At 37.1% G+C, this 25994-nt stretch overlaps 1 protein-coding gene across 2 annotated transcripts in view; it reads right to left on the bottom strand.

Annotated features, from left to right (window-relative positions):
• The window catches only part of cdkal1 (CDK5 regulatory subunit associated protein 1-like 1), a 491748-nt gene that overhangs the window by 76716 nt on the left and 389038 nt on the right, over positions 1–25994 (bottom strand). For both annotated transcript variants that reach the window (XM_048183562.1, XM_048183561.1), the window contains exon 11: positions 12310–12490. In XM_048183562.1, coding sequence (XP_048039519.1) covers positions 12310–12490 — 181 coding nt within the window. The remainder of the gene's footprint in view (positions 1–12309; positions 12491–25994) is intronic.

Below are 25994 nucleotides of genomic sequence, written 5' to 3'. Positions count from 1 at the left end.
TTATTAGCCCTGTTGGGTTTTCTGATCACTCACTTGTTGTGATATGTCTTTTTGAAATGTGTAAAGCCCAGTAGTGCCTATTAATACAGCTTTACTAGAAGATAAAAATTCTAAAAATGATAAAAATCATCAAAATACAAAAAATTATTTTATGTCTTTAGAACAGTGGTGGGACTTCGGAAAAGTTAAAACAAAACAGTTGTGTCAACAATATAATTGTACTGTTACCAAAGTCTTGATGAAGTCAGTAAAAGCTTTGGAGTCTGAAGTGGAAGAACTCCAGGGTTTAGCTGAAGCCACAAAAGATCAATGCTATTTTGAAGCTCTTGAGGTTGAAAAATCTGTGTTAACTAACTTACTTGAGGTTTCAGCACAAGGGTCCGCATGTTCCATCACACTTTTTTTTTTTTTTTTTTTTTTTTTTTTTGGATTGGAGTGGTAAAATGGTCAAACATTTTTGATTCATAGTTTAAAGTCTGACTCTGGACATGTGTTTTTTGATCATGCTGCTATTCATAAACATGCTGGTAGTTTTTACAGTGATTTGTATAAATGTGAGCACCAAGAAGAGCAGGTGATAGCTCAAAGTTTTTATACTGGACTTCCCCCGGGCAAACAAGAGAGTAATGCAGTGTTGGAAGCAGATATCTACCTGGGTGAACTTTATGCGGCTTTGCAAAGTATGCAGAGCAGAAAAACTACTGGATTAGATGGTCTGCCTGTTGATTTTTATATAAAAAAAAATTGTCTGTAATTGCAGAAGATCTTTTGCCAGTGCTGAATGATAGCATAGCCAATTAATGTTTGCCTTTAAGTTGCAGAAGAGCAGTTCTTACCCTTTCTGCCTAAAAAGGGTGACCTGCAGCTTATAAAAAACTGGAGACCCCTGTCCCTGCTTTGCACTGATTATAAGCTCCTTTCCAAAGTATTGGCAAGTAGATTTAGTAAAGTGATGGAACAAGTTATTTATCCTGATCAGACCTATTGTATTCCTGGCTGGTTGATTTCTGATAATATTGTTCTCATTTGAGACTTGTTAGAAATCTCTAAGCTTTTTGGTCTTAAAATGGGAATTGTTTGTATTGATCAGGAAAAAGCTTTCGACCATTTTGAACACAAATATTTATGGCAAACAATAATTGCTTTTGGTTTTACTCCTGGTTTTATCAATAAAATCAAGACTTTGTATTGTGATTTTCAGAGTGTTTTGAAGATCAATGGTGTTTTGAGAGCTCCTTTTCAGGTCCAGCGTGGAATTAGACAGGGCTATGCCTTGTCTGGAATGTTATATTCTCTGGCTTTTGAACCTTTATTACATAAACTTAGAACTGTTTTACAAGGTGTGATTTTATCAGGGTGCAAAGTACCTTTAAAGTTATCTATGTATGCAGATGACTTAGTAATCATGGTTGATAATCAGCAAGATATTGATATGTTAACAAATGTAGCTCAATATGGCATAATTTCTTCAGCCAGAGTAAACTGGAGCAAAAGCGAAGCTCTCAGTATAGGGGGAATGTTTGAAAAAAAGTTTAAATTGCCTGTGGGATTGAATTGGAAGACAGATGGGGGTTTAAAATACTTAGGTGTGTTTTTGGGTGAAGAACCTTTTGTCCTTAAAAACTGGGATAATGTTCTTGAGAAAATTAAAAGTCGTATTGCCAGATGGAAGTGGATTCTACCAAAAATGTCTTATAGAGACAGAGTTCTTGTTATTAACAATTTTATTTTATCCACTTTATGGCATCGCATATCATGTGTTGATCCTCCTTCAGATTTGCTGAAATCACTTCTTGTTGATTTCTTTTGGGACCGCCTGCATTGGACTCCCCAAAGTGTATTATTTTTGCTGAAAGATGAAGGAGGACAAGGCTTAATTCATCTGAACAGTAGAGTGGCAACTTTTCGTTTCCAGTTTGTGCAGAGGTTTCTGTGTGGTCCCACAGATTTGGTGTGGAGACCACTGGCATGTACCATTTTGAACCAGCTAGGTGGACTTGGTCTGAACAGAACATTGTTTCTGATGGATTTAACGCAACTCAACACTAGTGGACTACCAAGTTTTTATCGTGGACTGTTCAAAGTCTGGAATTTATTTAAAATGGAGAGGGCAGAACATCACAGTTCACTGTATTGGTTTCTCCAAGAGCCAGTCGTGTATGGAACACGTTTGAGGTCAACCTGGCTAATAAGTTCCAGTTTTGTCAGACAGTTCTGAACATCTAATGTAGTGACTTTGTGATGTGTAATTAAGTTTACAGGTGCAAACATGGAGTAAAAGTTTTGGTAAAATCTCAAATCTCTCTCTCTCTCTCTCTCTCTCTCTCTCGCTCTCTCTCCTTTTCTCTCATTTTCTACCCGTTTCTCTCTATCTCATCCAAATCACATCAGCTAATCAGACCAGGGCTTCTCAACACAGAGAACGCACAACCTTAACCCTGGCACAGCCAATGAGCCCCCAGCAGAATTTGCTCCATAACAACCGATTCATAGCACTCAGACGCCATACAGAACCAGGCAGAGAGGAAAAGAAACTACCAGCAAGTTAAGATATTTACATGCCTTCACACTCAAATGAATGTCAAATTCACGTAAAGTGGCTGTGGGTGGCTACATGTTATAAAATTACAAAAAACAAAACAAAAAAACAACATGTGATGTAGTGTAGTGCGGTGCAGTGATGTAGTTTCTTATTTGTACACTACATTTGCAGAGTGAATTATGTTCAGGGAACAGTCACAGAATACGTCAAAATTGGTGTGATCTCATTGAATTTAAATGCATTCTACTCATCTGTATGATTAACCTAGTTTAAGGTCAAACAAATCTATTCAACTGTGTGGAAATTTAGATCAACATGCTTTTTTCTTTTCTTTTCTTTTTTTTTTTTTTTTTTTTTGAGTGAACTCAATCAATTGTGGAGTGATATTTTCTCCTGCAGCACAGCTTCTGGAGGTCTGATTTGCACAACTGTGAGAGAGAGAATGAGAGAGGAGGTGAGAGGTTAGCAAAATCTGAGATAACCAAGATAGAGGCCCAGAGAATGCACTCACCCTCCTAAATCTCACAGCTAATAAGAGAAAAAATAGTAACTGAAATTTGATCAAAAAAGATGAACCCCAGAAGGACCTTGAGAGACTCAATATTTCTACCTATTAGGGCCGCAGTCCTGACATTACACCAGCCTCAAAGCAGCAAGCTGAGGTGAAAAATCATCTTGATAAGCCAAAGAACCACTTTTTCCCTTTATTTGAAGTCATAGCTCAGCCTCACAGATGACGGACAATGGCAAGACGGACAAAGGTCACTAGGGTTTTCGATGGGTTTGCATTTCAGTCAAGCAGGTCGAAATGAGACAATCTTATCCTGTGGTGGTGTACTGCAGGGAACTGATATATTTCCGTACAGCTCTACACCTTATGTTTCTCTTCTGCTGTGGCCCTGCACGGACTAAAGAACATCGGGTTCACAGAGCACTTGGAAAGTTTCAGTCAAAAGTGAATGAAGTCCTAAAAAGGATAGGTTCTGGCATAAGGACAGTTCACTGGACCTCTGAGAAGAACATGAGCTCTGCAGCCCGAGGTGGGAGTCATTCTCATTACACAATATCCTCATGTGCATCAGCTATCTGTGTCTATAAATATTCAACAGTATGAAGATGAGCAGCTCCACAATTGCTAACAGATCAGTGGATGATCATGTGGAGGACGTGCTCATATGTTGTTTGGCTTTACGTAAAGTGTGAAAACATCTCAAGCAGATGGAGATAATATAGAAGCATGTTGCTATTCATAAATCCAAAACAATTGCACATCTGTCATCTCAACCACAACAAAGGATGGCACCTTGTGTACAGTCCATTTGCTTGATTCATTGCTCAGACAGAAAACACACATCACAGGAGTGGACATATTCACCCAACCCAGGATGAGTCTTTGGTATGCTGCTCTTGGTTCCTACAGTATTGTATATTTTCTGTGTACAGTGAAAACCCAGATGACCTACTGCAATGGCCAAAATGAAAAGCATATAACAGAGCACATAGTGAGAAACACTCTATCCCACAATACAATTTCTATTTCTTGTGTGATGACAATGAAATAATACCTACTGTGACAACATCTCTTTCTGGTGATACGTGTTCATACAGCCAAAAATTCAGACATTTTTACAAACAATCAGTAAAAATGTAAAGTAACCATTTATATTTTAGACGCTGCTGCTTTAACTGCTGTTGCTACTGCTGAAATAAATGTAAAGTAAGTCACATCACTACAGTGGCTTACATTGCATTGATTCTACATTTCTTATTTTTCTTTATACAAGTGTGTGGAAGACATGACTTTGGTGCTGCTAGCAACATGCTCTACCAGTCGACCTAGAGGATAACGTTATGTGATGTAGCAAACTGCTGTTTAAAATGTTCATCAATGCTTGCTGTTCCACATACACTATCATTCAAAAGTTTGTTGTTGGTAGGATGTTTTTAATGAAAGAAGTCTATTCTGCTCACCAAGGCTGCATTTATTAGACAAAAACACAGTAAAAACAGTAATATTGTGAAAAACTATTACAATAAACAAACTATTATTTAACGTGAATATATTGTAATGCAAAGCTGAATTTTCAACATCATTACATGATCATTTAGAAACCATTATGTTGGCTAATATCATTCTATTATGCTTATTTGCTGCTTAATTATCAATGCTGATCAACAGTTGTGATACTTCATATTTTTGTCGAAACCATGATACATTTTTTGATACATAATGAATAGAAAGTTTAAAAGAACAACATTTATTTGAAATGGAAATCTTTTGTAACATTATAAATATCTTTACTGTCACTTCTGATCAATTTAATGCATCCTTGCTGAATGAAGGAATTTTTCAAAAACTTTTGAATGGTAGTGTAGTAGTTGTAAACAGCATAGGCAGTACTTAGTGTGTGCAGAGAGCAGTAGGTTAATATTTCATTGTAAATATAGCCTTAGTTACAAGGCGAGAAGCAGGCCCTGAACTATACACTTGACAAGCATAGAAACATGCGGTGTACATGTGTTGTTGGATTCAGTGATCAAAGAGGCTGAGATTTTGTCCTCTAAAGGAAGTGCAGTCATGTCTTTGCCTGTGCACCATCATGTCTTCCATTCACAGTCAGTCTCATAGACTGCAGAAGACCTCAGGATCTGCTGCTTCACCACATCAGTCCATCTGACACAAGCCAGAAACAACTTAAAACAGAGTCTGAGACGACGCACAGGAAAGATAACAAGCAAGCTGTAGCTCTGGAGGGGATGTTTCTTCACAGTGACTGAAAAATGGCTAAATGATTTGGAAATAAGAAGTCTGTTTTGGCCCAAGTGTGAGCGACACCAGCTTCATTGTTGTTTTGTTCCAATTTTTCCCATGAAGCTGACATTGGTCGCTCCAGGCCTTGCCCATCTGTCTTTGTTTTAAGATGAATTTGTTTTCACATGTGCTGGGTATTCAATACTGATCCCTGAACAGGAATGCTCCGAAAAACTGGCAGAAGCTTTGAATCCAAATCCCCTTAACTTTTACTCTAGGATACTGCCTTAATTTCCCCTGGTTATGGACGAGCCGCCAAGGCAGACGAGCTGTCAAGGTAAACACCTGTCCAGCTAGTAAGAGCAACATTCCAAGACGCTGATAACACGAAGCAATCTATTACACTCACCAAGCCATTCATCATGCAGTGGCGGCTGGGCCTCAGCTATGAGATAAACGTGCTGAGAAACCAAAGCGCCCATCCATCCCGTGGCCCACGGCAAACTCGAGCCAGACCGTTCGGTCCCAGGCAGACATCTGGAAGTGTTATTAATGCGCCATCCCACCAGAGCTGACTAACTCTGATGGGCCTGGTAGAGGGACGCTCCTGTGTGAATGTAGCAGGTGCACCAGGTGGGTCCAGGAGATCCCGCAAGACCCTCCACCAAACCTGCATGCTCAAACAGCCTTGACCCTGCTGTCTTAATGAAATCTTTCCCTCTATACTAGAGCAAGGAAGAGCAGGAATAACTCCGCTAGCGGCACACAATTTCCTTATAAAACACGCTATCAGAACAACTGTTCTGACCCACAACAAATAAGTCATATGCAAAGAGCCCCTTCTACAGTCTATCACAATCTTTAATATCAGGAAGATAAATCTGACACAGAAGTCATCAGATTGGGCCACTGCTGCAAAATTGACCTCTGACAACTCAAAAGTGTGAAAATATCACAAAGGAATTGAATAGATTCTCAGTAATGGACAATCCCGTGTTCATTAGTGCTAATCACTATTCAGTTCCTCGGACTGTTGGATGCTTTACCTTACTAAAGTTTCCTGTAACACACAAGATGGATCGATCCGTGCTGGAGAGGCAGTGTGCGATCACCTCAGAGGGAGAGGCAACAAAAGGAATGACATATGAAGAAGCTTTTATAAAAGAAACATGCAGGACGTTTGATGAAAGATGATCTTGGTGGTGAGAGCAGAAACACTGACTGTCATAGTTACACATCAGCAAGTCAAACAAAAGGAGAGTGAAAAACACTCAGACTTCAGGAACGAGGCCAGGGGACAAAAATGTTTACAGGAGCACACATCAACTCTGAGAATATGCTGATGCTAATGAGAGGCACACTGACAACTGATACACAAAAAGCAATAGAAGAGTTCTTTACATCTGACAGGTTTTGCTGCACTAAATCGATGAAGGCAGCTAAACTGTTCAAGTGTGGATAGAAAAAGCTACATGAATCCCCATGTGCGAAGCCACTCTTCCTCTAATAGTTTGAGCTTCATTAGTCAGTTTAATTGTTTCAGTGGGGTCTAATCGCTGAGAAACTCCATAAGGCCGTCACATCTGGGAGACGTCTTCCAACAGCTGCATTACATAATGAAGAGTAATCGACAGGAAGATTCACATTTACCTGTTGTCTGGAAGCATTTGTTAACAAGTAAGGGTGATTGACTATGGGTCCTGGTACTATAACCGATTCTGCATATTGTATGTTAGACCAGAAAGAGGTCATATTTCATCCTCAGCAATCTATCATGGTCATTGGATTTGATATTATTACATTTCAACAGTGTAATGCCGGAAGCCCAAAAAACAACTGGAAATAATAATAAATATACTGTATTTCACTCTTACACATTAGTCTAAGGGTTTTTTTTTTACACCTGCGAGTTTGTTTCGGAACCTGGGGCATTTTCTCCCTTGGCTCGGTTCGTTTAGGCATATGTGAACATGGCAATCACGCTCGGACCTGCACCAAAAAAATTGGTCCGATATCGCCTGAACAAGGTGGTCTTGGCCCGATTGCAAACAAACTCTGGGGCAGTTCACTTGTGGTGTGAAAGCAATCTGACCCAACGGACCAAACAATATCATATTTTATAAAGGAAAATGTCTTGCATAAAATGCAGCAGTGTTTGATTCTGTGAGCACATTAGTTAGGCTACTGCAGTTAAAAACCAAAGAGCACTTCATCTTAAAACGTTGTGTAATTGCGCTTCTCTGTGTAAAAACGCTGTCCCAACAAAGCCTAGATTCCCACTCTAGCTGCATTATAACATTCATATGGTGTTTGCATGTGTCTCGACAAAGTTAGTCTATTAGACAGTGCTGGGAGATAGAGAGAGATCACACTTGAATTAGTACGAATGTAGTACATAATTTAACAGCAGGAATGACAGCTACATTCGTATAGTCTTTGTGTGTCTCGAAAGTATGTACTAAACAAGCCACAATATGCTCATGAAGCGAACTTGTCAATCATTTTAATGGATGACGCAGAGCACACTCTGACCAATAAGGGGACAGGTGTACACGCATGTGACTTGCTTAAACACATTTTGGTATGCTTTGAAATATTGGCTTGTGAAAGCAAACCGAACCAAGAAGAAAATACAACATTGTAACAAATTAAGTCCCTGTTTCGGAACAATGCAACTGATCTACAGGTGTGAAAATGCCCTAAAGGCCCGTTCACACCAAGAACGATAACTATAACAATAACTATATTTGCATTCACACCAACAAACGATAACGGTCTAAAAGTGTACACAACATGTTTTTGCTGTTCTTGTTGCATTTACATGGCTTTAACCAGCAGAAGTCCTCAGCATGCTATGTTTCGAGTGAATGAGTAGTCGATCTAATCTAACAGTGAATTTACCTGACAAAGTCAATATAGTGGAATAAAAACAACACCTAGTCTTTTTCACTGCAACTTCAAAGGAAGCAAGACAATGTTGTCGAAACTAGCTCTGGATACCTGAAGTAATTTGATATTACACTGTTTGCTAGCCGTGCATTGCGATCTAATTTTTTTTACTTGTTAAACAGCAGTGGCTTTTTCTGGACCTCTGCGATTAACTTCTCCACAATGTCGTCTGCCATTTCAATTTTGTGCAAGCCCTTGAATTGACCCTTCGCTAAGCCACGCCCGAAAACCGCCCCAGGCCAATCATGGTTTAGCAACCGTAACTAGGCGTGAGAGGTCTGTCAAGCTTTCGAGCGAGGGAAACATGCCAAAGCATTGTGCGTAGGGAAGGATTGTGTAAATCTGATACCTGGTACCTAAAAGTTTGGATGGGGTGGTGGAATTTTTTCCCTTCCCGAAACCTAAAACCCAAGGGGAGAAATGCCGATGTTCTGACAATTTGTGCTACCCTGTCAGATTTTGCTACCTCCCATTGAAACAGTAGGTAGCAAAATCTGACAGCGAAAAATGCTAACGTTACCTATCAGATTGTACTTCCAGCATGATATTAACGTGGTTTATGGCTTTATTAACATCTACACCTACTCCAACCCTTATAATAATGCAAGTACAGTAGTGGTAACACAACATGATACAGCATTAATTGTTAGAACAAGTATAAATCGATAGCGAAAAATTCTACTTATCAGATTGTGCTTTATTAATGTCTACACCTACCCCAACACTAAACCTACCCTTACAATAATGCAAATACAGTAATTTTGTGTTATTTATCATGACAACAATGATGTAATATTGATGTGCACACATGCAGTAAGCCCGGGTAGGACAATCTGACGGGTAGGTTAGCTAGCTAGCTAACTCATTACATTATTGCTTGGAAATAATGACAGTTCTTTGTTCATATGCATATATTTGAACATAAAATAAGATTATTAAAAGGCACAAATTTCACTTAATTTCACTTAACCTGCAGTGGATGAACAAAGCTGTTCCTCAATTTGTGTGTTTCCAATTTGAATGGTCAGCGTATGAGGCGGCTGCTGCTTGCGCTGGGACCTATAGGTTTTAGCCTCAATTTTGATCAAATTATTTTCTAATCGGTTGCATATTATGTCGTGGATATATCCCTTGAATGCATACTGCAGACCCTTTTGTCTTGCTCTCTTAGACATTTCACCTGTTCGCCAAAAATGACTAATTATCTCCTTGGAAATGTCTGACACCGGTGCATACATACTGTAATAGACAGGCGCGAAAGCTTGACAGGCGTAGCAACAGTAACTAAGGAGGGTGGGGCTTACCGAAGGGTCCATTAGAATGTACGGTGACTGGGAGGGGACATGTTCGGTTCACTTAGTTTTGTCGTGGCCACGACATATAAACTCGTGGGAACGTAATAATAAATAAATTTGACTTGACTTGACTTGACATATGTCGTGGCCACAAGATATTAATTTGTGGCAACATGATAAGTTGTGGCCACGAGATCATTTTGTCAAGGTAACGACTTCCTTAGGTTCCATTAGGTTAAGGGAACAACATCTATTTGTCATGGCCATGAGCTAAATGTGTTAACAACCTGTGCACCCATAACAACCTGGAATTATCATAAATGGATAAGAGTAATACTTATTTTTAATTAAGAAAAAGCACGGAATTAAGAAATGATTATATTAACACTGCATTTGCTATACTGTATTGTTTGTGATGTTGCCTAAACAGCATTCCAATTAAGTTTGTTAATATTAAATAATAATAATAATAATAATAATAATAATAATAATAATAAAAGGATAGCCTATGTAAGAACATAAAATAATATAGTCTAGGCCTACAAGAAAACATTTTTATCCATTCCATCTCATGGCCTTTTTAATCCATTCACTGATTGTGTATTTATTTATTTATTTATTTATTTATTATGCCTATTAAATGTAAATAAAATGAAATACAGACTATATGTTAAATTCCCGTAAATAAACTTCCTGTAAAATTCCTGTGTGCCGACAGAAATAAATAAAATCAAAGCTTTTATAGGCTATATACAAATAATAAACAAAATGTTCTTTTAACATAGGCTATAGCCTAATAGTAGGCTAACACATTTTTTGAACTTCATTTAAATGCTGTCACAGGCACGAGGGGCTACAAGTGAAAACAGACGCTTATTTAAGCTACTGTAGTCTACAGAAATACATTCATAAAGTCAAAACTTTATTGGCATGATCGGGCATTTACAGTATTTACAGAATACAAACTAAGTAACGGTAGCCTACAGAATGTTAATTAGATAAAAAGATGGCTGTGGGAAATGAAGGGGAAAATAAAGCAAATATATTTATAATGAATAACTAAATGCAACTAATAATAATATAAAAATATTAAATAAAGACTGTTGGATGAGATTAAAAATGTACAAAGCAGGCCTATTCTTTTAACATTTATTGATAAACTTAATTTGAATGCTGTCTAGGCAACATCGCGCGCAATACAATAGGCAGCAATAGGTTCATATGTCAATATCGCACTTTTTCTTAAAGGTGCCCTAGAACTTCTTTTTAAAAGATGTAATATAAGTCTAAGGTGTCCCCTGAATGTGTCTGTGAAGTTTCAGCTCAAAATACCTCATATATTTTTTTTAATTCATTTTTTTAAACTGCCTATTTTGGGGCATCATTAACTATGCACCGATATATAGGTTGCGGCCCCTTTAATTCTCGTGCTCCCCCGCCCCTGGAGCTCGCGCTTGCCTTGAACAGCATAGTGTTCACACAGTTAATATAACCCTCAAAATGGATCTTTCCAAGATGTTCATCATGCATGCTGCATGCATACATCGGATCATGTGAGTATTGTATTTATTTGGATGTTTACATTTGATTCTGAATGAGTTTGATAGTATGCTCTGTGGCTAAAGCTAACATTACACACTGTTGGAGAGATTTATAAAGAATGAAGTTGTGTTTATGAATTATACAGACTGCAAGTGTTTAAAAATGAATATAGCGACGGCTCGTCTCCATGAATACAGTAATAAACGATGGTAACTTTAACCACATTTAACAGTACATTAGCAACATGCTAACGAAACATTTAGAAAGACAATTCACAAATATCACTAAAAATATCATGATATCATGGATCATGTCAGTTATTATTGCTCCATCTGCCATTTTTCGCTATTGTCCTTGCTTGCTTACCTTGTCTGATGATTCTGCTGTGCACAGATCCAGACGTTCTGCCCTTGTCTAATGGCTTGAACATGAGCTGGCATATGCAAATATTGGGGGCGTAAATATTAATGATCCCCACTGTTACGTAACAGTCGGTGTTATGTTGAGATTCGCCTGTTCTTCGGAGGTCTTTTAAACAAATGAGATTTATATAAGAAGGAGGAAACAATGGTGTTTGAGACTCACTGTATGTCATTTCCATGTACTGAACTCTTGTTATTTAACTATGCCAATATAAATTCAATATTTAATTCTAGGGCACCTTTAATTAAAAATAAATATTATTATAATCTTATTAATTTCTGATAATTCCAAGTTGCTATGGTTGTGCAGGTTGTTTACACATTTAACTCGTGGCCATGAGAAAAATATTGTGGCCACGACTTATTATCACGTTCCCACGAATTAATATCTTATGGCCACGACATATTATCACGTTCCGACGAGTTTATATGCTGTGGCCACGACAAAACTAAGTGAACCGAACATGTCCCCTCCCGGTCACCGTAAGAATGGATTCTGATTGGCTGTCAGGGTTTTATCGTTCAACAACTGAAAAAAAAAAATCTTTCTGAAAGTCATCCAAATGGTATTGTTTCTCTATATCGTTATAGCTGTTGTGTGGACAGACCTATTCTTATATTTAAAATCATGTTTAGAATTATATCTTTCTCGTAATCTTTATCGTTATCGTTCTTGGTGTGAACAGACCTTAAAGCCTGTTTCATTATTAAACTATGAACAGCTGATACACAAATAAAATAAATAAATAAATAAAATAAATAAATAAAAAAAATGAGCATGAGTAGTTACAATTGTTAACATCTCACCATGTGTGCTGGAATCTGCTCCATCCTGGCCGCTGGAGTTCCAGGTCGTGGATAGAACTGGTTGATAAAGAGGCTGGGAAAGCGGTACTGCCTCACAAGTTCCATTGTCTGCTCAAAGTCCTCATCCGTCTCACCTGGGAAGCCACAGATGATGTCTGTGGCAATAGTGATGCCTGGAACTCTATAGGAGACAGACACAAGACATTTATCATTTAATGCCATATCAGCATCAAAGGCTATATTCATGGAAAACTCACAAGTAATACAATTTTAAATAATCACAACAACAATATAATTTTAATTAATTGTATACAATAATTTAACATTATTGTAATATTATATCACAATAATAGCAATAAATTATATAAAATCTTTCAATCTGATATTTGATAAAAATTCTAATAATTTTCCAGGAGAAACCTTTGTACTTTCTGAATTAAAATCGATATAATTTCAAGCAGGACATTCCAATAAAATGATTTACAGTCAAGAAAGATGTACAAAAAAAAAAAAAAAAAAAAAAAAAATCACATAAAGGCAATTTTGCAAAATTTTGCACCTTTCAATAAAAAATATATGGGTACAGAACAACTCTGTCTAATAGCATAACAGTGTAATGATGAAATAAACACGAGAAATGTCAAAAAAAAACAAAAAAAACAAAAAAAAAAAAAACAGTCAATGTAGCGAGTGAATGTGATTGTGTGAGTTCTCACAAAGGTCTCAAGAACCTTATTAGCAGCCTCAATAACCATCAACTACTGGCCTCCACTGATTAAATTAGGACCTCTGCAAAGAAATTGGTTCATTGATTTCTTTGCGCATGCATTCTCTTATTATTGATCTTTTAACCAACAGGAAACAAAACAACCTGAAAGCTGACTTCTGAGCGAGTTGCTTGGTTGACACGAAGTCCTATACAGTCTGTACTGGACTTGTTCACATGCATCGAATTTTGGAAAACATGGATGGCATTCATCAGCCAATTAAATGCATGAACAGGAAGAGATTAGATCATTTTAAGTTTGTGGAAAGTGCTCAAAATATCTAAGTGAGGATCTAAAAAAAAAAAAAAAAGGCTTGAGATAAAAACTTTAATGCACAAATTTTCTATTCTTACATGACATCTGAAACCCTCGAGGCATGGTGCTTGATGGCCTGAACATGTCAAGGAAATGACTAAAATTGCTCTGCAGTCAATGAATCAACAAAACAATTTCCTGATATCTGGTAGATCTTCTTTCCCCATGATATTATTAGCCATGCTGCTCCCATAACTCTCACTTCCACACATATATTTATTTCCTTTTTTTAGCTAAGTCCACCATAACGCACATTCTTAGTCACGTTAGGCTTCTCCTTACGTTTCTGGCAGATAACCCCCGACCTATTGATATATCTCTAGCATTGGCCTTCATTAATATTTACGAGGACCTGTAGGCAATAATGTGTCTCGCCCTTTCTAAAGGAAGAGTCACTGATGGGCATGGTGGAAAGGGTTCAGGTGTTAGCTGGGCACGCTAGAAGGAATTCTATTCCTTTTATTTTCCTTCCATTTCTCTTTTACCTCAGCAAGCCTTTCCAAGTGTTATGCAAGGCTTCAGTGCTAAAGGAAATTCACAAAGAACCCATCAGGAGGTGGTTTCAATTTCCTACTCAAGCTCTGCTATTAGCAACAACAAACAGCCAACAAACTACTAGACCCACTTACTGTGAAACACATAATGTGAACAGAAACACTTACTTTGAAAGTGAAAAAACAAAACAATTCCATACCATCATAAAACAGAATGCATAGAGAAATGGCACTGACAAGGTTATTTTAATCTGGACAGAAAAAAAATAAAAATAAAATGATATGAGACCATTCATTTGGTTCTGATCAAATGTGCCTTGATGCACTACTGGAACAAGTGCACAGAGCCCGTCCTTATAAAATAAACCTGTTAGCTCAGGACATAATTGACCTGAAAATCTCAGGATGACACAGGCAAGTAAGTAGTGCATTAGAGGAACCAGAGGCATCACAACTCCTCATCTTCCAAATTCAAAAAGCCTTGATAGCTCATCAGTGAGCAGTGAGACAACCATGCACTAGAGAGCCAGAGCAACAGACTAGTTTCCTCTAAATCCATTATGTTTTCCAGCTCTTCAGCCTCTCCATCCTTCTGTGGAGAAAAAAAAAATAGACTAAAGAAAAGAAGAAAGCAAATGACAGAATTGGATTCTCTCTAAAGCGAGCAGACTCTTTCTGCATCTACCGTCCCACAATAGTTGCCCTGTGTGTGCTGACAGATGGAGGCCCTTTGATGCTTTGTTGGCTTGTTGAACAAGACTGCGCTCCATTCCATTTTTGGGCTTATTAGAAAGCATCACTCCCAGGGTCATGGTCACAACTGATGACAGATCCCGTCCCTCGCATGGGCTCTGTGTAGTTGGGTATAGCCCAGCAAACGCCCCAGATTTGAACTACAAAACACTGACATGAAAGGCAGAGGTCTCGACCTGGAGGAGATCCAGAAAAGCTAATGTTGCAAAGCAGTTAATGAGATGCATTGAAGGACTATAAATAGCAGCCGCCGCAGGAACAGCTTTCACAATGACAGTCCTCGAAGCTTGAATAGTACATGTTAGCAACAAACATGGCCTTGTTTGTTAATCAGCCACCCAATCAGAAAGGCACACACCAACAAGCAACCCCTGATTGTTTGGCCATTTGATGTGAGCTGTGGTGCCAAAAGAGAATGTGGACATTTAATTGGAAACAAAACAGAGAGACATATAGAGAGATCTTATATATATATATATATATATATATATATTTTTTTTTTTTTTAATAGTATGTGAGCATTAACAAGCTTCTAATGCTGCCTTCATGTACTATCAGAATTATCATAAATACAAGTTTCCTATGTAAAATTTGCATATGAACGCCCTCTCAAGTTGTGTTTACCACTGGGAAGTTCAAAAATAATTTGATACCCAAATTGGCCCAAGTGGAGTATCTCGATAGCATCGTGAATGTTTATAGTTGTCAGTGCATGCGGGACACCAAATATAATTTGTTTTAATACGTTTTCCCAATAAATAGGCAAGAATAAACCAGGTGTCCTCCATGACTCCTGCTCATTCCGACAACAAAGCACTTGAATGCAACAGGCTCATAAATCAAGCTGGGAATTATCAAATTTCCGATAACACGCGAAGGCAGCATAAATGTCCAAAGGCCACACAAAACAACTAAGTACACAATAATTTCTCAGGAAGCAGAAATGCCACAGAGCAATCCCAGTTCCAGCTGAATAAAATGAAAAGAAACAGGAGACCTGAGACTCACTCCAGCTCTGCTTCAGAAAGGACAGTAATGGGAACTTCATGAAGCTTGGAGAGGTCCCACTGTGTGTTTTGGGGTCAAAGTTTGGTGAATGGGTAAAACTCATTCCTCTGCATCTGTCAGCCTATCAATCTCTCATGCCAGAACCTTTTGGCGCCTTTTACTGATTGGCACAAAACTGGAAGAAGCAACATGCAGATCTCATCCTCATGACTGGACAGCTCATTCCCCTAGGTTGATGGCAGGTCTTGCAAGAATAGATCAAGGAAGTGTTCTCAAGAATACTGCATGTTTATTCCTATTAATACACCAATATCTTCCCACTGACCAGTTTATGCTTAACAGCAGTATGTGCCCTTGTTGTGTTTATGTATTAAGGATGCTGTGGTGGAGAGGAATGTCGAGCAGGTTAGTTGGACCACTGTGCACTTGAGGATTGTAGATGGGTCTATTTCATACTCTAATGAGCTCCAGCTGGGGCCACTGCAGCAGATTCCTCTCAGAAAGATAATGCGAGTTAACTGTAATCAGACCTAACAAAGGATGACCTGCCCATGTCACTCTTGACAAAGTGACATATCAAGTAGTTCATATTTTGCATGCAGCAACTAAGGAATGCTTATAAAATATGAAAACAATAAATGCAAATCAGCCAGGATTATCCTGATGAGGGCATTTAATATAGTTCAGTCTTCACTTTTTAAATTATACATATTCAAAATCTTTGGAAGGAAAATGTCCTTTTTTTTTTCTAGTATAGTGTAAGGCATTTGAGTGTTTGGGCAGAGACCTTGGATAAATCCAGATATTTGTGTTGTCTTACGGTCAAACATGTAACATGCTCAGAAAATCCATAAGAGCTTCATGTTAGATTGAGCCAAGACATGGGAACTGGACTTGAGCAGAGCTGGAACTTGATATACCTGTCGGATTCATTGAATTAATTCATTCCATTCAACATAAAAGACATAAGAGATCCTTCCAGTAAGTTCCCTTCAGGTAATGTGTGATGAGACCAGGCTCATCTAAGAGCATACAATAGAATTCCACATTCAAACACACACTTCATGCTCCAGCTCACACCACTTTTCACCACATTATTCTTAGCTGCACTTAAAATCACTACAGAACGTTTCCCAGCGGGGCTTAAATCCATTTAATTAAAACCTACTGGATATCGTCAAACTTTGAATTAGATTGGCAAGTGTGGGGATGGAAAGGCTTATGAGAAGAATTCACTCTCTGTAGTGAATTATTCTAATTTCTTTGTTTGTGGAGGCTCTGAAGGTGTGGGGCGGCGTAATACCCTTCTATCGATGTGAGGCTGCTTTCAGAGGTGTGTATTTACACAACATATATATGAGAGTGCTCAGGATAAAATGAAGGCGCAAACAACGGGACAGCTCGGCTAAAATAAAAGGAGCAGGGATAAAAGGAGACATGGCAATCTGTGAAGGTAAACATTTATTCATTCATCCAGTATAGGAGGACCCCACTACCCATCTATGGGCTGCCAGCATCCTGCGTCTCTGCCCAGCTAGAGCTGAGAGGGCCAAGCTGAAGTGGAAACGTGGAGCCCACCAGCACTGCTGTGGGTGGAGTAGGAAGTGTGCAGCAGTAACCAAACGTCATGTTAAACTGTAAGCCTTTTGAAAAGCCTTTTCAGGGATGAAAATAATAATGGAAATGTGGCATTCACAGAAATTAAACCATTTTGGTCTCTTGTAAATGGAGTGATTATCTAAGTTTGAGGTGTAGTGAGAGCACATATAGATCCTTTGGTTAGTGCATCTCATTTATTATTTGAATGAAGGTTGTCTACATTATTCTAGCTGATTCCTGAAAAATGTTCTACCACATCAACACTAATCAGACAAAAAATAGAGGAGATCGAACAGATTTTAACTATTGCCAGTCAACAGCTCAAATGAACACCAACACCAGTTTCTGTCATATTCCCCTTTTTGAGGGGGAAAAAATCTCCTACACTATTATAAGCTGAAAAACTGCATGGAGTAAATTAATCTGCCAATAGCATGCATATTCATTCATAAAGTAAGGTCTGAGAAATTGAGGAATTCTTTTGTCTGTCTATTCCATGTTCAAACTACAGACCTTATTTTCCAGAGAAACATGCGTGCCGCCATCTTTAGAAAATTGTCTTTGAACTTCCGTTTTCGCGGTAGCCCTGTATATTTCTATGGCATCGCTGTTGAAGAAGAATTAGCTGGTGAAGTGGATTTACGTGTTGTAGAGTTAACAAAAGTTAGCATGAGCATTGTAATGTTTAAAGCGGGTGTCTTAACAAATGTCAGTAGAACTCGAAGATTTTAAAATGAGCAGTTCATTCATAAATACATAAGATCGCTGTGGAAATACAAGCCGGAAGTCAAAGACAACGAGCGCAGCGCTGAAAAGGGGCGGGGCTACATAAGGTCTACAGTACACGGTTTTTGATCTGACAGAGAAACAACAGAATTATACTAAATATTCAGATCATTCACAAAGTTTATAAGATACACAGATATGACACATCACCTGGATAAAACAGGTCAGCGTTTACCTTAAAGTATAGATGTTTTGTATTTGAACATCTCCCTGCTGAAGGACTTTAGTTATAATCAGAATTCAGCTCACTGCATATCCATGATCATGAACATTAGATGAAACACTGAACGTACAGTACATCATTCTCAGAGACTGAACGAGAGTTTCCATTGCAGCTGATGTGAAGGTATTATGTTTTGATAGATTATGAATAATCTATTTCTTTCTGCTTATCACAAAAGTACAGTCACTTTAGCAGTAATGTGTAATAACTAATTAAAGGCATGGAAATTACTAACTTAAGTACATTTTTCAGTGTTGACAGTAGAGCAGCTGATTCAAAAAATAGTAGCTTTTCCAACCAGCCAATTCATAATTCCTAAATGACAATTCCTAAATGACATGCCATCTGATTGATGGCATAGATGGGATATCAATCGAATTGTATACAACTTTTTGGTCTGACTTAGGCCCGCTAATGTTGGATGTGATACATTTTTCAGTTACTCAAGGTTTATTTCACTCATCTATTAATATAGCTATTATTTTTCTCCTCTTAAAGAAAGACAAAGATCTGACTTCCTGTTCCAGCTATAAGCCACTTTCTCTGTGCTGGCCAGGCGTTTAGAGAGATTTATGGGTAGGTTAGTTCATTATGACCAGACAGGGCTTATTAAATCTCATTCCGCCTCTGAAAACTTGCGCAGGTTGTCATATTGTTATTTCAGCAAATATGTTGACTTCCCCTTGCACAGTATTATCTCTGGATGCGATGAAAACTTTCGACCAGCTAGAATGGAACTATTTATGGGTGGTTCTACAGCATCTGGGTTTAGGCTCGAGTTTTATAAACATAATTAAAGTTCTGTATGCCAATCCAACAGCTGCTGTTCTTACTGGTTCGGTTTGTTAAAATCCACTCTTTATACATCAAGGTACTCGTCAGGGTTGCTCACTTTCACCTTTGTTTATCTATTCCGGTGGTTCAATCCTTTAAGGATGGAAAGACATTGTCTCAAAAAACTTAAATGAATATTTCACCCAAAAATGAAAAGTGTGTCATTTACTCACCCTCAAGTTGTTCCAAACCTGTATAAGTTTCTTTCTTCTGTTGAACACAAAAGAAGGTATTTTAAAGAATGCTGGTAACCAGACAGTTGATGGACCCCATTGACTTCCAGAGTATTTGTTTTCCTACTATGAAAGTCAATGGGGTCAATCAACTCTTTGATTACCAACATTCTTCAAAATATCTTACATCAAAATTGGTCTTGTCTCCCTACTTCCTTTTGATGCTTGTATATCGGTGATTAAAATGAATGTTCTCCCACATATTATTTTTTGATTTCATCTATGATTCCTCTTTCGCCACCTGTTGGCTACTGGAACAAACTTGATGCATGTGTTTCTCATTATATAGGGGATGAGAAACGTTCTCAAATCAAGCTGACTACCTTACAGCGTTGCAAATTACATGAAGGTTTGTCTTTCCCAAATTTTAGATTGTACGCTCAAGCCTTTACCCTCCACCCTTTATCAGTCTGGTTTTATCCTGATGCTTCTGTGTCATGGAGAGCAACTGAGGAATAGTCTATCCCATTGAACTGAAGCATCTTGCTTTTTCAGGGGTTCCACTGAGGCAGTGTAAATCTCAGTTTGGTCCTATTGTAACTCATCTCTCTCTACATAGAGGGAAGCTGAAAAGCGAACACAACAAGTTATTCGCCTATTTTCCATAATAATCTTTTGTCAGGCAATGTACAATTTCACTGTCCGCAACAGACTCACAACAAAGTAAACAAATACAAATACAATCATTTCAGAAAATTAAAGCCCAATATAATTTACAAGGTACCTCTTTTTTTATGCATTTACATATTAGATCGGCCTTTAGAGCATATGGGGTGCCTTGAGATTCTCATTTACCTATTCACCCATTGCGCAAACTAATCCTTCCTTCAGAGAAATCTCCTTCTTCTGTTTCAGTTGTTTATCTGTCTCTTCTTGAGCATTCACACAAACCCTTATCTATTACAACTGTTTGGGCCAAGGATCTTAATGAGGATGTGCATGTTTTATTTCCGGATAAGGTATGTGGGATGTTTAAGCTGTCTTCAAAGAACCCAGATCACCAAATGATACACTGGAAATTACTATATAGGGTTTACTTGACTTTACTATGAAACATTTCTATATGAATCTATCCTCCTCTCCTAAGTGTAATCTCTGTTTTCAAGGACCTCTAGGCACATACTTGCACTTCTTTCGGGATTGTCCCTCTCTCTCACATTTTTAGACTCAGATCTCACATGACTTATATCTGTTGGGCACTTATTTATTTTGTAATTATTCTCGGTTTTTTGTTTTATTTCTATATTCTTGAATTCTACCAGGGGTGGGATGGTTTGGGGTGGGTTCTAGATTTGTATAATTGTATTCTTGGATATCTTGGCCTTTAAAAAAAAAAAAAGAAAGAAAGAAAAAAAAAAAAGAAAAGAAAAAAAAAAACAGTTGGTAACAAAAAAAGAAGACAAAATAATAATAATTTAAATTTAATAATTCTATGTACGCATTTATTTTTAAAGTTAAATGGGGTTGTATATTTATGAGCACAACTGCACATGCTCTATATTTCTCATATTCATCATTTCCCTTTCAAGTTCTAGCAGTCACCCTAATTGAGATTACTTCATGCTTCATTTTACTCCATAAAACCCAAGGAATTAAATTGTAAATTATATAATTGGAAAGTTGTGCACTTATAAATTAATACATAAAAGTAGTTAACTACTTATTTAAAAGAGCACATTGACTATAGTTTTTACCTGACGAGTAGCTTTTAAAAACTTTTTATTTGAGAGAATCTTCCTGCCACTGCTTTGAGTTCAACACTGTCTATTGTATGAACATAACACTGAAACACATTAGAATAACATGGCTTAAAGCTTCGACAAATAACAAACCATCCATTCATCCTCAGACACAAATCTTCATCTCTTCCCTCCAAATGCCACTGATGAGATATCAATTACAGTGAAGTGTCAGTGAGGAGCTGGGCCAACCTCATAATTTAGTCATCTATGGAGCGTTCCCAGACAGTAGATTGATCCAATCACTCCCTGGGTATATGCTATTCATTCAAGTGAGAGCAGGACACATGAAAGAATGAGGACACCGTCATTTGGATTTGTGCACAATCTATAATTTCATATTAGCACACTACATACAGACGCACTTCCTCAGAGCACTGACGGCTTTCAAATGCCTGTATACAGAGATCCATCAATAACTATCATTGTGAGTGCTCCACTTCACCATATTCAGTGTGTCCCCAAACCCACTAATGCAAGGATGATTCCTAAATCTTAAAGTACACATGAAATCAAAATTTATCTTATTTATTTTGTTAGCTCAAATTGCTAGTTTTGTGGTGAACAATTCATCCATGCAAGTCAATCCACACAAAAAAATTGTTTGGCTTCGTAATATTTAATCAAAATCTGAAAATGCTCCTCCCCTCTGCAACAGTGCCCCTTCTCTGATGACATCAGTTTGACGGCTTGGGTTGTAAACGCTTAAACCACTCCCCTGCAACCGTTAGTCTGCTATGAGCGAGAGATGGAGAGGAGGAGCGCTAAAGTAAAACTCTGCCCTCTATTCAATATTCCGTTTCACTTGGAAATACATCACAACACTGAAGAAAAGTCGTTTGCAACAACCGGTTCACACTGACTTTAAGATAGTCTATGCTGCTTTCTGTTGATGTGTGAACAAAACTTTGAAAACTTTAAAAACTTATTAAATATTTATAAAGCTTCATCCAATAATCACAATAAAATAAAGAGTGCTTTCTTACTTTTAATATGGCAGTCTCGCCTTTCTAATTCTTTCTAATTCTTCTATTTCTAAGTCGATTTTGTCACGAAATTCAAACAACAGTTGCCTTTATGGCATTCTTTAATACGGTGTGACAAATCATCTTGGTTCAAGCAGCAACACAGATCAAGCACACATAAATGATAATCATCTCTTCCTTAGCACAAAATAAACATGAATGAACATCAGAGGGTATGTTGAAAGATACAGTATGATTACTCAAATCTATCATGTCTCATGTAATCACTCAATGTTACATAGTACTCAGGAAAGCCATTCAATGACCATAAACTCATTAGTTAACCATAAAAAAAAAATATATATATATCTCTAGAGAGGAGAATTTAAATAAATATATGCACAATTATTATTATTTATTATTACATGTCTTCATTAACACTCAGGTGTCGGCGGTCGCACCGGCGATACCACCTCAGTTTTTTCTTACCAGTGCGAAAGAGACTCTAAATACTTTGTCAGTTTTGTACATAAAATAAGAGTTATACATCTTTCAAATCTGTGAAATGTCTTTAATTTGTGTACACTTGCAGTAAAAACAAAATGTTGTGCTTTTTGCAAAATACAGAAAACTAACATGATGCGTGATCTGTTGTCTCTCTCTGAATGAGGTCCATTCTGATAGTGCTCAGAAAATGATCTGTAACTTAGAGAATACTTATCACACAAACATGAGACATATGTCTAAAGAAATGTTGAAATGTCAGGTTTTAAATAATGTAAGTTAACCTGTTACCCAGCACCCCCTATTTGAAAAAAACAAGAAATGGCATACCCAAACTAAAACAGATACAGTTCATGAACCATTTGCACTAAAAGCATAAGTAAGGTCTCATAAAGTCATAATTAATTATTGTCACAATGAAGAAAATAGTTCAAAATAGCTTCAAAGTTTTGAAAAGTTATTAGACATTTATTTTTATGAAATATCTTTATGGAAATAAAATTGAAGTTGGCCTTGTGGCAATCTAGAAATGCACTGCAGCTAAAGCCACATGTCTAACCATGTTATATTTCAAATCTAAAGATGACAAGTTTAAAACTGAGTTTTATTAAATGTTTTTCAAGACCATGTCATGTGATTTTATTTTGAGAAGACTCTAAAATGTTAACTGATGTTTATTGTCATCATCTAAGCATCTATTCACGTGTATTGTCTATATTTTTTTGTGGTGCTAACTGCCCCATTCACTTTCAGTCTCCTCTGCACACATTCACCCCTCTCCGGCCTGCTTATGGCTCTAATTATTTGTTTCTTTTGTCTCGATTATAATGACTGACGATGTTCTATTCAAGATGATTTAATACCTAATTTCTTTCACTAAACTTCTCACTTCACCTTCTTTCAAACTGTATCTAATGACATTCTTGAAAAAAAATAAGTGAGCTTTACAATTCAAAATTATTTATTTGCATTAGCTCAGAACAGGTGCATCTATGGGCTCGTTAGCATGTTAGCTTAGCACACCAACAAAACAACAATTTATAAGATTAAAACCACGTTTTTGCTCCAAACTTACAGGTCGAGTGTTTTAAATAACCTTCTGTGATGTGATGTGGCTTCGGATCAAAAATCAGACAGAAAATATATACTGTAAGTTTATGCTATTCTGCACAATGAGAAAAGCTATCTCGATTAGCATTGCATTATAAATATAATCTATTATTATGAATACCCAACATGGCGTAAGGAACAGATAAACAGATAAACCACATATTGTCACAATCGTGTATTTATTACTTTCAAAAGTGTCGATATGCATGTTATATCCATGGTTTTAGCGAACTGTGGAAGCCTCTGTTAGTTCCTGGAATGTCACATGGTATACATTTTCTTCATTGAGGCATTTGTGGACTAAATGTGCACAGAGCGCCCTCCGGCTGCAGGTATGGCTTGAAAACACAGTAGATCAGAATATCCAGCGCTCATATGATGACAACAGCGAGTTTTGGGTAAAAATTGAATAAATATTACTCCTCTGTATAGAAAATTGACAAACGTATGAGAATTCATCAATATTTCACAAAATGTGCATGCTTTTAAGCTAAAAGCCCTGAGGGATGTTATTTTGTTGAGTTTTTTATGACGATCTCACAAGAGTTTTTTCTCAATGGCTGAGGCTGACGCTCATATTTCAATGAAAAGGCAACAACTCCGTTTTTCATATTCATAACTCCCGATTCATATTAACAAATAATGGTTACTATAAGATATCAAGAGTAAAATAGAGATTAAAAATTGAAGCTTGAGTCTTAGATCTTTTTAATGATGTATAGTTTGTCAAGGTAATTACATTACATCTAACAGTAAATTTTAGCTAATTTAAACAAAGGAGCTTCAGTGCGTCGGCTCACTCGCACAGGTTAACAGGTTAAATGCAAGTCAAAAGGACGACTGTGAATGATTTTAATTTAATTTTGTGAATCAACTTGATCAAGCCGAGGATTGTGAATGGTACGTTTTTTATTCTTAATTTCTTTATTCTAATTGCGATAGACTAGTGTCTGTGAATATTAAGCTGCAAAAATACTGTTTAACTATGAATCCTGCATATTCTTTGTGTCTCTGTGTGAATGAATGGGGCAGACACGTGGTTTTGTTTAGGCTACTACACACATAACTTATATCAGTAAACATGACTTATTGGCTTTTCCCCAAACTATACTGCTATACTGAGATGAAATCGACTGAAATACATACTAAATACTGAAATAAAATGTGTTAGCAACGTATTAAACTGCACAAAAACATTTATAAGCTCTATAATATAACAAATATAATACATTAAATTACAAGGTTTTAGAATTCATTTTAGAATTAATTTTATATATATTTTATAGTTTTATAATTAATACATAAAATATTAACATTAATACATTAGTTGATATGATCCTGTTATCAGCATGCTCACAGTTGTTTTTTTTTATTTTATTTCACAGATTTGAGAATCATCGTGGCCAGACAGTTTTTTTTTTTTTTTTTTTTCTCTCTCCAGTGCATAAACACATCAAAAACCTTGGAATGCCAGGTAAGTGATGTTCACTATATGTTTGAGCATAATTTATTTCCAAGTGTAACTGTGTACTCAAAATGTGCCTTTGACTCTCATTTATTTTGTTAACTATATTCTAAATAAACTAAAAATTAAACTACTCTGTCCTCACATTCTTCTCTCATACCTGACTGAGGCTCATGTGGCTCATTATGCGGGTCATTGTCTCCTCAGGTGTGAATCACAGCATTATTCAGGATTATTCACGCCTCCACACATACTGTTTTTCTAAACAAAAAGTGTCTTACAAAATTTAAATCAATATATTGTTTTATGTGAATGCGTAGACAGGATGATTTTCACATCACTTTGAAGCAAAAAATTCTAGGCTTCTACATTCAGTACCCAGAAGTCTTGTGGACACACAAGAGTAGTATTTGTTTTGTGGCCTTATTTCAGTGATTTAATTTTTTTTTTTTTTTTTTTTTTTTTTTTTTTGCAGTTTCGGTTTCGGTTTTCAGCCAAGTGCATCCTGAATTTTCGGTTTTCACTAACAATTTTGGCTACCTTAGAAGGAAGCAGAATTATGCTGCCACCTTACAGAGTAGCATTAAATAAACACATCCACAATATCCACAATGTCTTAAAACGCTGTTAAAATGTGAGGAAGGCAGATCACAAGGTTTTGGGACAGAGCATACTATTTAGGAAAAGAGAGAACAGTCCAGATTCAAAACCTAAATGAAAATGTGTGTGAGGCTTCAAACTGAATCTTTTAAAAATAGATCTGCACAAAAGTCAGAAATCAGTCTGCATCAGCTTAATTAAAATCACTTAGTCCTGTGAAACACCAGCATAATACATTCAAATGTAATCACACAAATATGATAAAAAAGTCATGTGACAGGAACATACAC

Source organism: Megalobrama amblycephala, linkage group LG3, assembly GCF_018812025.1.
Source record: "Megalobrama amblycephala isolate DHTTF-2021 linkage group LG3, ASM1881202v1, whole genome shotgun sequence".
Taxonomy (NCBI): domain Eukaryota; kingdom Metazoa; phylum Chordata; class Actinopteri; order Cypriniformes; family Xenocyprididae; genus Megalobrama; species Megalobrama amblycephala.
This window is presented reverse-complemented; position numbering and strand designations above follow the sequence as displayed.